The sequence below is a fragment of the Triticum urartu genome, chromosome 3A (genome assembly GCF_056163025.1).
Source record: "Triticum urartu cultivar PI428250 chromosome 3A, HENAU_Tu73, whole genome shotgun sequence".
NCBI classification, from domain to species: Eukaryota; Viridiplantae; Streptophyta; class Magnoliopsida; order Poales; family Poaceae; genus Triticum; species Triticum urartu.
This window is the reverse complement of record NC_141875.1, coordinates 602,864,445-602,877,352: the sequence shown is the minus strand read 5'-3', so window position 1 is coordinate 602,877,352 and position 12,908 is coordinate 602,864,445. Positions and strand designations below refer to the sequence as shown.

At 47.4% G+C, this 12,908-nt stretch overlaps 1 protein-coding gene across 1 annotated transcript; it reads right to left on the bottom strand.

Moving 5' to 3' along the window:
- Window positions 1-1,310: 1,310 nt before the first annotated feature.
- On the bottom strand, window positions 1,311-1,826 carry LOC147980740 (ethylene-responsive transcription factor ERF056-like). The gene has a single exon (XM_087515737.1). The coding sequence runs from the start codon at window positions 1,824-1,826 to the stop codon at window positions 1,311-1,313; it is 516 nt and encodes a 171-aa protein (XP_087371863.1).
- Window positions 1,827-12,908: the final 11,082 nt, after the last annotated feature.

The window sequence follows — 12,908 nt, the reverse complement described above, 5'->3', positions numbered from 1 at the left end:
GTGGACATTATGTATGAATGTGCAGATATCTGTGAACATGAGTTTGATGTGGAAGTTGAACTTGGAATGTCGGGCTTGCGCATGAACTATACCATGTCCAATGCTTCGTCTGTTATTGTTTGGAAAGTAATTGTTGTTATTACACGTCCCAAAAAAAATATTTTGTGCCACATCAGTAGATGCATGGACATCACAACAGGCATGCTGACTGGATAAACATTTGAACCTAGCTACTATGAAGGAAATTTTTTATTGACAACAGTTTTAGATAGCAGGAGACGCCTAGCCTGCTCTGCCTATGCTAGCTTAATTCTGGCTTCTTCCATCTCTTCTTTGGCATGGGTGAAGAGAGCATCTGATTGCTCTTTTCGCTTCTTCAGGAACTCAGCTACATTCTCAAGGGCTGCTGCACGCTTTCTTTCAACCTTTACTAGAGCCATGAGGACACGAACAGCTGACGACTCCACCTGGCTTGTGTGTAATCCAGCATCATCTGGGAATTTGCACCTTGTGTCTAATCCAGCATCATTAGGGAACTGGCACCTTGTGTGTAATCCAGCCTCATTTTGGAAACATGATCTCGAGGTTGACCATACTTCCCTCCTCGCAGGAACTGCATCCTAACATGAAGTTACTTCTTTTTTAGATCAATACTAGCAACCCAGATCCATGTAGTAGAAGCCAGATAAACAGAACTGGGAGAAGTGAATTCAAAAGGAAAAAAATAAAAACAGACTACAAGGTGAGAACACCCACGTCCTACATCAAGCTAAAAAAGAAAGCATTAGGACGATTAAGACTCTTCTTATTACACATCGAAGAACACGAGGCTTAAGAGAAACAGAAACTACAACATATACACATCGAAGAACACGAGGCTAAACGAAAGTAATTGAAAGGGTGTTACTTACCAAAGCTTGTTTTATAGGTTCGGTGCAGCTCCTCTTTAACTTGCCATGCTCCTGGAAGATGTCCCCAATATCCCGTGTTTGGTCTTCATTGCTCCTCTGCATGTCCGCACAAGTGGTTTTAAAATCTCAACATGGCAAGAAAAAATATACTACTAGTAATACTCGCGCATCTTGTCGGCAACATTAAAGCACTCGTCTGCCATGTTAGAGCATCTCCAACAGAATCACAATGGGTGGCGCTTTAAAGAAGTGTTTACAGTGTTGAGATCGAGAAGTAGAGATAGAGAGTAGAGACTAGAGAGTAGAGGATAGTTCTCAGCATAGATAGATAAAAAAAAATAGGTTATTCAACTACTCCTCATCGTCCGACTCCTCCTCGGTGATGTCCTCCTCCGACGTCTAATTGTAGGCGTGAAGATACCGATCATCGTCAGATTCCCAGGGCGACGTTGCTCCTAGCCTCATGTTGAATTGAGTGTCCGCTTTTTGCCTACGCGTGTCCTCGCGATAGGCGGCTCGCTCCGCCCTCCTTTGCACGTAGAACTCGCGCTCGTTGATGATGTCCTGCGGGAAGCGTTGGCACCACAGCGCCAGGGCTTCCTTGTCCATCTCGGCGATGTTGAGACGATGCTCCTGCCTCCGGTTGTCGCGACAATCCTCGTCGGTGATAAGCCACGGCAGAGGCGCGAGCTCCTGTGCCCGCTCCCTCGTTGGCACGTTGGGGAAGTTCAATGTTCTATGAGGCCACCGGAGGCGCCACGCCGACACATCGTACGCAAGGGCAGCCGCGTTGGCGGTGTCGAAATTGCCGAGGCCGAGGCGCATCCTGCGGAACCGGATCTCGGCGGAGAAGCCGCCCGAGGGGCGCGCGCGGACGCCGCGGTATCCCCAAGTTTCTCGGCGACGCGGCGGCATGGTGGCGCGGCGGCGGCGAGGCGAGAAAGAGCGGGGAGAGAGCGGTTGCGAGGCACAGAGCGGGGAGAGAGCGGTGGCAAGGCACAGAGCGGTGGGAGGTCGTTGGATTTTATAAAGCGCGTCGGACGTCGTGCACCAAAACTAGCGCACGCCCGGCCGCTTTTTCCCGCACGCGCGCAATCCTTTCCCGATGTCTCTGCTATCTCTACTCTCTTCTCTACTGTTATATTTATTTTATATTTAATATTTATCTCTACTTCTCTACTCTCTACTTTTTTCTTTTCTTATAAAAAAACAGAGTTGGTGTGCCTGCCATCCTGCAATATAGGCCATCCGGTTTATATCTGACAGATAGGAAGGAAACAATGGCAATTTTGCAAAAAGATACCCACACCCCTCTCCAGATTTGCAAATAGGGCCTTCCCTCGTTCATCCTTTTCTCCCACAAGATAAACTACTCATACAAATGCATCTTGATGCGTGCAACGCATGGGCATCTTGCTAGTTCTAAAAAACTTTCCATCATTTGCCACACTACTAGTTGTAGATGAAAAACCTACCCAAGCACAACGCGATACAGGAGCGACGCACAATTACAAGATGATATTATGTTGGACAATGGAGGCTATAACCAATTACTTTTACGGGAACAATAGCACCCAGGAAATTTGAAGGGTAGGTATGAACAAAATTGGAAGTGCACATGTACTTCTAAGTGATTCAATACACACATTACCAATCGAGGAGGAGAACGATGGTCGCGGCGGCCTCTGTGAGTCATGGTCGGCAACAGAAGTTAGTTCATTGTCCATGACGGTGGTGCTTCTGCGCTTGGCGTCGGCTTCCGGGAAGCAGATCCGAGACTGTGGAAGACGGTGCCGGGGAAGAGGCTCCGTGTACGGCGACGACGGTGGACCGGCTCCAGTGTGGCATACGAGGTCGTCGATGAGGCAGATGCGCTGTGGTGGACGAGTGCACCGATGTAGAAGGGGAGGAGCACGAAGGCTACGATGCCGTGGAGAAGTCTATTTTGCGGTGGGGATAGAAAATGGGGAGTATCCAGGTGTACTACTCTGGGTGCCGGGGTGGGGTTGGCTGGGTAGGGTGAACCTGAAGTTACGAAAACAACCCCTACCAACCATCATCCGTAGGCCTGTTCCAAAGGCTATGATGGTAACTTCCCACTGCTCGAATTAGGGTCACGGGAGATTTTCCCGCCGACCTCAAAATTTTGTGACACTGAACTCCCCGTGTGGCGTGCTGGGTGATTCAGCTAAGCAACTAGCGAGTAGTACTAGTAAACTCTGCATATTAGGTTTGATCGAAGTCAAACTTCCTAAAGTTTGACCAAGTTTATAGAAAAATATAAACATTTACCATAACAAATATGTATGATGTGAAAGTACATTCAATAATGAATCTAATGGTATTTATTTGTTATTGTATATGTTAATATTTTTTGTTATAAACTTTCTGAGAGTTTACAAAACTTGACTTTGACCAATGCTAATAAGCGAACTTAAATAAAAACGGAGGGTGTACACATTTGTTTTCTTAGTATGTAGTGAAATAATCATTTGTTGAAATTGCGAAATAAATATATTAGGCTACTGACTTTGAATGTAATGGTCTATACAATTCTATACTTACAATCATTGTCGAATTCCAAGATGTATACGAGGTGTATAGTACTTCACAACATGCTCAGACTCACATAATCCCAGTCAAATGACAATCAAAATGAATTTCATAGTTATTACTTTGTAGGATGCAACAAAACCAACAATAACTCTACATCAGCCATTATAAAAGCAACATTTTGAACATATCCCAATGTGTGAACGAAACGTGCAGAGAGAGCTTGCGAAGATGGAGCGGATAGGGCGGGAAAGATTGTATGTATGTGGATGAGAGAGTAGGAAACAAACCTAACGAAACAGAGAGAGAGAGGGAGAGAGAGAGAGATAGAGAGAAAGAGAGAGGAAGAAGTTAGGTCTGTGAGAAAGATGGAGACATGTAATATATGTGAGATGCGTGTGCATCCGAATTCTGTACACATGGAAGGAGAAGAGTCAACAAGTTTGATGAGAGAGCTGGAAAAACATGGACGAGAGGGGAAGGATCTCGTGGGTTGAGGGATTGATAAATTTGTGCGGGGGAGAGAGGGATTGGTAATTTGTGCGAGAGAGAGAGAGGGTGGGGGAGGAGTCGGTCAGCCATCGCCACATAATCCTGCTTCCAAATGGCCCCGCATTCTCTAGCGCAGTGTGGTCGCCATCTTCGATCTCCTCAATGCCCTCTTTGAAGATTGAGGTGTTGTGCATGCTGGGGTGCAGAGAAGCACAAGCGAGAGTGGTCGCCATATAACCTTGGATGGGGATGGATTGTGTGCTTGAGGGAGGGGGGTGTGTGTGTTGTGTCCTCTGTGTGTGTGTGTGTGTCAGATATTGAGAGAAAACAAACTTAAGGAGAGAAATGTGTGTGTATGTGACGGAAAGCTACATGCTAAACACGGTATTCACGAAGAGATTGTGCGTGCGAGATAGAGAGCGATGTGCGGGCCTTGAGGTGGGCAGGGGCCGGGTGAGGGTGTCAAAATGTGCGCGTTGATGCATGTGTTACATGCGATCGTGCGAGGGACGGACGAATCGAGAGAGATGGTTGTTGTGTTACAGATGCTCCTCTCTCTCTCTCTCACACACACAAGTAAAATAGAAGACCGTTCTCTCATGTATACACAACATATCGGCATCTGTCTATGTCTCACTCATGCATGATCATTTGCCCATTCACACCTCTCTATGTCTCTATCACACGCACACCGTCTCCACATTGCCCTTCCATCACAACACACATATGGACACAAACACACGTTCTCTCTCAGTCACACACACAAAATCAGTATTAAAAAAAACTAGGAAACACCTAAAACGCCCAAATCCAAATAAACACGAACTGGAGCTAAATTCAAATATATGGAAATATTGTAGCGTCAAGAACTTTTCCAGGGAAAAAAGTTGAGTAATATTCGGGGATTGTTTTCACACACACACAAAAAAAGGTTCGGTGGATGTCCTTCGAGCGTGACATGGTGACGCACCGTGCGATCGACCGCGCGGCCGCGGTTCATGCGCTTGCACAGGATTCCGTATCATGGCTGTGGTAACTAATAAAAGCGCTGCCTAAGTCTAATGTTTACGTGTACTAGTACAGTTTCCTTTTAAGTTTGACTAACCCTATATAAAACTAAACTAAGCTCCCATACGCGCACTCATCAATATGCCACCGCCGTTGCGCATGCCGGCGCCCGCTTGCTTCGGCCAACAATTTCTTCCCCAGCCCGTCGTGTCGCCGCCATCCATGTGCCATGAAGCCGAAGGCTTGCCCGCTCATGTCGCCTGCAGTCCCTCCTCGCGATGCCGCCACGCTGCCAAGCACGCGAGCAGCTGGTGGAGCCGCGTCTATGCACGCAGCATACGAAGAGGAGGATGAGCGCGTGCTCCAGCACGCCGGCGAGGAGGAACTAGCGTGTCATTGTTGTCTCCGCCCGCGCGGAGGAGGCGCGCATGGTGGCTATCACGGTGGAAGCCGGCTGCGCGCGCGTCGAGCCCGCAAACCGGGTGCGATGCGGAATCTACCTTCGAGACCTTGAATGCCACGTGGATCCTGCAATCTGAAGGAGCAATTTGGGTCAGCCATGCACGGTTCATCTTCTCAGCCCGCCACACGCCTAACCGCCTGCCACCGCCGCCGCGCCCTCCCCTGAACCGCCTGCCACCGCCATGCTCCCCCACCTCCGCCATCCGTTTAACCCCGGGCACGATCCATTTTTTTTGGCGGACTGCATTCCACACCCAACACTCATAAGATAGATCATGGCACCCTGCCACCCTAATATAGATACTGGGGTAGCTTCTCTGCCGTCTTCTTCCTTCACTCCGTCGAACTTCTTGTACAGATCGACTGACCCAAATTATACTACTAGTACGAACGTATTAAGTACAGTAGGAACACGAAAATACGAGCAGTAGTACCAACTGCAAGAAGAACAGTAGTACTCCCTCCATTCCAATATCTAGTGTGCATAGTTATAGGCACACATACCAACACGTGAGCTGGAGGTTGTAGCTTGGACGCAGAATACCCCCACCCAGGCCATGTGTTGATGCAGTTCGGCAGAAGCGACAAGCGAGGAGGCTGCATGTGCGTTGCTGTGCAAGGCTATTTGGATCCAAAGTACAGGATGGCTGCCAATGCGCACTATAAATCAGATTTTTTCTAAAAAACTTATACGCACTACATATAGGAATAGAGGGAGACATAGTACTTGTACTACTGTACAACTAAAGAGTTCAAATAACAAGAAAGAACATAAACATAGTTATGCTGGGGCCTCAGCACAACACACCCTTGAAAATAAACTAAGCAACTAGTCCGCTTGACACTGCAGTAGAACCAGCATGAGCGATGGCACTGCCACCTACTCGGAGTCCGAGTCCACGTCCTCGACTTCGTCCTCGTCCCTCTTCCTCTTCCTCTTTGCCGACGCTTCTTTGCTTGAACCGGACACTGGGCTCTGCTTCTTCATCCAACCCTTGTAGATATTTAAACAAAGGTAGGCATCCATTGCTGCGTACAGGACGTGATCTTCATCTAATGTCTTTGACTCCCGTGCATGATGAAACTTGTGGTGAGGTTTCTTCAGTTTATCGTACAAAGGATCAATCATGGCTGCTGCCAGGGTCAGCATTGAAGGCTGAGAGGAGGACACCAGGCTTGCCTTCTGGAGATCGAAGGGCTGGCCTAGAACAAGGCCTATCCGACCCAGGACATCCCTGTCATTCCTAAAGTCTACAGTAACGAATTTCACTCTTTCGTCCTTGAGGAAGTTCTTAAAATCCTGGCACTCAACATCGGCATGGCATATGTGGTAGACCAAGCACACGTTATGTACGCAAACCTGGATCACGGCGGGTTTCTTCTTCTCTGCCTCCTTTAGAATCTTCTCTCTTTCCAGGATTGTGGTGTACTCAACATCTAGCCGAGCGACCCACTCATCCGTTCAACTGTTGAACATGCGTAGGAAGCGAGCAAGGCATGCTTTCACCGTCACGGATCTACGTGTGTAGATGACGATGAACTCGGTGATGGCTGTAACCTGGTACTCAGCGGCGACCATGGAGATTTGGGAGGCCATGGATTTTGGAGGAGGGTTAGGAGAAGTTGAACTGGTGTAATGTGAAAGGACAGGACGACTGGGAGCGAACTGTTGTAAGGTACTGTACTAGTAGAAGATGGGGACGAGTAGGGCGTGCGAACGGCATGGGGTTGCTGGCTTGCCCGGTGGATAAACGGTTGCAAGCCCCCAAAGAGTTCTCAAGAACTATGCGGGACCCACTAGATGTCATGTCTACTAGACCCATATTGTAGGCCTGACGGTATAGCTTCTGCCTGTTCGGACGCCATGCCGGTGCGTGGGTAACTTCACTGAATTCTATCAACCGTCGCGCCTCCCACGACCTTCGCCTCCCTCGCGCGGTCACGCCCTTTGAGACTTCGACCGGCTATAAATGAGCAATTTTTTTTCCTACTCCGCATGCATGATACTCCCTCTGGTCCTTTTTACTTCCGTCAACCGTTTGCAAAGTGTTTGACCAAATTTATACTAAAAATATCAATATCTACAATACTGATTATAATGAGTATAAGAACTACGTTTTATAATGAGTATAAAAATATTGATTTGACATTGTGAATGTTGATACATTTTTATATAAGTTTGGTCAAAGTAGTGGTACATTGACTTCAAACAAAACTTAAATGCACAATGCAGACTACTAGTTCCTCCGTCCAGGTGTGTGCCATGTCCTATCTTGTCATCACAACAAGAGCTATTAGAGTACTACTACCTCCCTTCTAGTTTAAAGGGCTCGATTCAAAAAAATCACCCACTCTTAGCAAGATAGAGGCGGTGGAATAGTTTTTGTAGTCTGCAAAAGTACTCAACTAATGTTGTCGTTCTTCACAAAAAAAATGTGTTTACCAATGCATGCATGAACACTAGTTACTCTAACCCCCCTCTCTTCTTTAATTCTTTGCCACATTAGCATGTTTTCTATTCCCGTGTGCATGATACCAGCTAAGACACCACCATTATGGCCAGCCTTAATCATCACATGCAATAATTTAGTGCACCTTGAAATATGAACATGTGTGGGGCGTGTATGTTCTTATTGACTTGAGACTATACCTAGCCCGGCATGCAAGATGAGACTTATTATGCACTGTTCCCCACACCTGCAGGAAGCCCGTTCGTCTCCAAATCTTTTCCTCTCCGTGTGTGGAAACAATATACCTGCCAGACTCTCCTTCTCCCTCCGGCGGTCCCACCACTCCACCCCGTGTGGAAAAAATCTGCATGCATGACTCTCCTCCCCCCGCGCTCGTCCAATCCGTTGTGACCAGCAATATTTCCACCCCTTCCCTCCCCCGTAATTTACTCCAACAAATATGCCCATGTACTACCTCCTTTCCGGTTTATAGGGCTCAATTCAAAAATCTCACCAAACAAGGTGGATGATGAGTGGTGGAATAATTTTCATGGTTTGTAAAAGCACTCAATTAATGCGCTCGTTTTTCTCAAACAATTGTGTTTACCAATGCATTAATTGCAATGCATGCATGCATGAAGTACATGCATTGGTCAAGTTTCTCATAATCCTCGCATGCAATGAATTAATGCACCTTAAAATCTGAGCATGTGATGGGAGTAGCTGTTACGTTAATCACGCAACATATCTTCCGGGACGCTGCTTCAGTTACTTAACTGCAGGTGCATTGGGTCACTTACATATGGGCCCAATAGGGGTCTGGCCCACATGTCAGTGACGCAACTGGACCTGCAGTTAAGTCAGTGCTGCTCAGTCCATATCTTACGTAGGTGTGCCATTGCTCGATATAAATATTGCGCCTCCCACGGCATTTCGAAGAACGCTCACGTTCATCGCTATCTCCTCCCCCTCCCTCTCACATCAACCACCATGGCATCGCCCCTCCCAAGCCCTAGGCGCCCCCCGCTGCACCGCCTGGACGGTCACGCGTTGCCATTCCGTTCCTTACCGCCACTAGTTGAGGAGGACGTGTCGGCGTTCCACTCCTCACTGTGACACGTCGAGGTGGACGCGTCGGCGTTCCCAATCTTGCCAGCACGCGCGTCGGCTCCCCGCTACGAGGAGAACGCCGCGCTGCCTGCCGAGCCCCCCCCCCCAGCCTTGAGGAGCTTTGGAAAGAAATGGATGTCGCCATGTGGGAGGCTTTGCCGCCGGCAGAGAAAGCCAAAATAGAGGTGGAGAAGAAGGCCGAGGAAGAGAAGTGCACCGCGGGGCAAGCTGCCTTGCAGGTCTATGTCGCGTCCGAGAGTCAGGCAATTGGCTCTTTGGCAGAAGGCCGTGAGGGTGGCGGAGGACGCCCGTGCCAAAGCCCTGAGTGCAGTCGGGCCCAAGCACCTCATCTACGCTTAGCGGTACGTGGACCGGGTGCACGCTTCCAGCGAGGAGGAGTGCCTGTTGGCGCCGGATCACCACACCGGTGAGATCGCGCTCGCCCGCCGGCAAGCCGCCAATCAGCACCTCACGAGTTGCGAGGCTGAGGAAGAGGCGTTGTGTCGGCGCGCTGGGAAACGGTCGCGCACCAGGGCACTCGTGGCGCGCCGCAAGCACTCCTGTGAGCGCCGTGGCTTTTAGTAGGAGTATAATTTAGTTTCGTAAGGTGATCTCATTAGTTTTGGGACGCAAATGATAAATCCCGAACGTTCGGGAATTATTAGCGTCCTTAATTAAGTATGTAAGAGGGAAAGTTTGGAAACCTTGTGTATTCGTACGCATTTTGTAAGTAGGTGCATATTGCACAAACTTTACTATATACTATCGCACTACACGTCTCTCTCTATATATGCTTGCGGACTGTGCTACTCCCTTCGTCCAGGTGAATAAGTCATCTTTGGTTGTGCACCGTGACCAAGAAGGAGGGAAGACTTTATACACATTGACGGAGGGAGTACTACTATTACTTATGTACGTGCAAATGCATGTTTTAACATTACGATGCGGTTTTTGTAAAAGTAGAAAAACAACACTAGTCAAGCTTGTGAAACGATTCAATGCAAAAATGCTCATTTGATTGTTTACCTTTAGCTTCCTTCTCTGTGGTTATTTCTTTGTCGTACTTTGTATGAAGTATCTCACTGGTCGGAAAGGCATGCAAATTCCCAAACCGCTTCCTACACCCTGTATCAAATTTTTTGCCTAACAAGTTGTGAAGCCCAAATAAATGAGTGAGGCGCCTTAATGTTACTCTCCACTGTGACTAGTCTTATGGGAAAAGCTGGGGAAGAGACGGCTTATTTTTTAAGACGCCAAAAGAACTGGCCCTAGGAGTAGTAGCTAGGGATACTAGGAGTAGTAGCTAGGGATCGAGTGTGTGAGATGAACCAGAGAAAGTAAATGCAGAGACATGAAATGCAAAAAAGACAAAGGGATGTGATGGTTGCTTGTACGTTTATTTTACCAGGTCACTTATTACTGGGAGTGGTTGGGTTTTGTGATATGACGACTTTACTTCCGCGCCACGAGCGGGGTGAGACTCCTGTGCAGCGCCGCCCTCTACACTAGTACTACATCGGTCGTGGTTTATCCCCCATTGAATTTGACTGAAGATTTAACTGACAAAATGTTAGTGCATGTCAACAAAAACAATATCGTTGGATTCGTATTTGAACATAGTTTTCAAGGATATAATTTTAGGTGACATGCATCAGCATTTATCGTACTATATATAATGTTAGTTCAATTTTTGGTCATACTAATCTATAGTAAGGTGCCCGTGCGTTGCACGGAAGAGTGAAATGCATTGATCGGGGAGCTGTTTATTTTGACAAAGGATGTGGGGGTCATCTCATGTGTAATGGGTATCGATAGGTTTCTTTGGATATTATTTCATCTCTAGAGCTCACAAACATCCGGGTGAAATAGATAAAAAAGTATCTTTTGCAAACAAAAGTGGTCAACTGTTCAACCTGCATCCAAAACTTGTGAAGAAATAACACTTATTGTGCTTTGCAAGAAATGATCTTCAAGAATTAGTTTTTGAGTACCCATTGTTATACATGTTGGCTACAGATGACATGGCACTTTCTTATAGTCAATAGTTGGCTATACTATTTAAGTATTAACCATGCCCTTATACACCTAGACGGAGGGATTAAATCAGGATGACTTGGAAGGGGGCAGAGGAGATGTAAGAAATGGTTCATCATAAGTCTTTCACCAGTACTGTAGTAAAAATTCATACATGGAAGATTCTAGACTAAACCATAAATAGATACACTTTAATTCATGCGCGACACTCCAATAGAGCAAGATCATGCATGGAAGTGTCCACATGCTTAGACAGCGGATTACATTAAGCGAAGACTAATGATCAACATTTAACTTGGTAATGCAGATGTCCACGTGAACCTCGTTGGAGTCCCCATGCACATTGTTGGGGGTCAAATCATACCATGCATCTTCCATGTCCACATCGGCGGGAAGGTCCCAGCTCGACAGAGTCCAAGTCAGCTTGACGTAGCCAGTGTCGCCGCCCACGTACCTCTGAGGGGTAGTAATAGTGAGCACGCACCCGTACATCGGCCTCGTGTCAGTGTCAGCGTCAGCGGCGTCACCCCTGACGCACACTACAGAGACAGGGCGGCGGCCTGCGCGGGCCTCGCCGGTGCCCACGATCAAGAGGAAGACACTGTCGTCCTCCTCCGATACTAGCAGGCGGCGGTGATCCTCCAGCGACTTCGGCACGGTGAACGGGTAGCACGTCTCGTACTTAATGTTCTCTGCCAAGGGCCAGTAGTGATCGCCGCACGCCTGCGTCAGGTGATGCAAGATGTCCACCAGTGAGCCCAAAAATGGCATCGGGCACTCATAGCAGTAGACAAAGGGCTCCTTGGAGGCATCGACCAGGCCGTCCATGAAATGGGAGTGGCTGTAGGGGACGTTCCGCTAGTTGAATATATGAGCAAGTTACTACGAGATTTAGTCCGAGTAAGCACAAAATAAATCATGACGGCTATAACAGAGATTAAATTAATCATGTGGACTAGCATAGTAGATGAACAGATCAAATCTAGGACACAGACTAGAAACATGAATTCTACCACGATTTTGAACAAGGACAACAACACATACGGTGCAACAGGAGCAGCACTGTTGGCGTTGAGGTTGTCGCCCATGTCGTTGAGGAAGAGGTTGCCGAGGTTGGGGAAGAAGTTGTCGTCAGTGAAATAATCGCTGCCAGCAGTCACGAGAGTGCGCTCCCCAAATTTCAACAGCGCTCGCCGAATGGAGCGCAGGAGGGAGTGGCTGTAGGTGACATTGCGGCTGCCGAATGGAGCACAGGAGTAGCCCACGAAGCAGTAGATGGTGCTCCTCCCTAGTCTCTATTCTTATCTCTATCTCTACTACTCTTCTTTGTTTTTTATAATATACTAGTTGTAGCTGTCAAATTGAATAGTATTGCGCCGTCCGCTGCAAGCCCGGCTGAACACGCCTCCTCGCCTCCATCAAACCCCTCCATTAAACCTTTGTACATGACTTGCAGGTTGGCTAAAGATTCGTACATAAAGTTAAAAATAAAAAAATCCGTCCTTAATCTTGTATTCTAAGTACTCTATGGGTTCCACTGCCAGTACAGTAGCGAAAGAAGTATATATTAAAAAAAATATAAAAAGCTAAAGTTTAGTACAGAATTCGAACTTAGGTAGAATAATACACCCGTTAGATGCAGATCTAATGGTCAGAAATGGCGGATGGAAGACACACCATCATCACCAACTGAGTCTTTTATAGGAGTAGGAGTAGAGAAAAAACCGAGTTGGTGATGATGGTGTGCCTGCCATCTTATAATATAGACTGTCCGATCTATATCTGACAGAATGAAAGCAAACTATGGCAATTTTACAAAAGATACCCACACCTCTCTCCACATTTATAGATAAGGCCTTGCCTCGTTCATCCTATCTCCCACAACTTC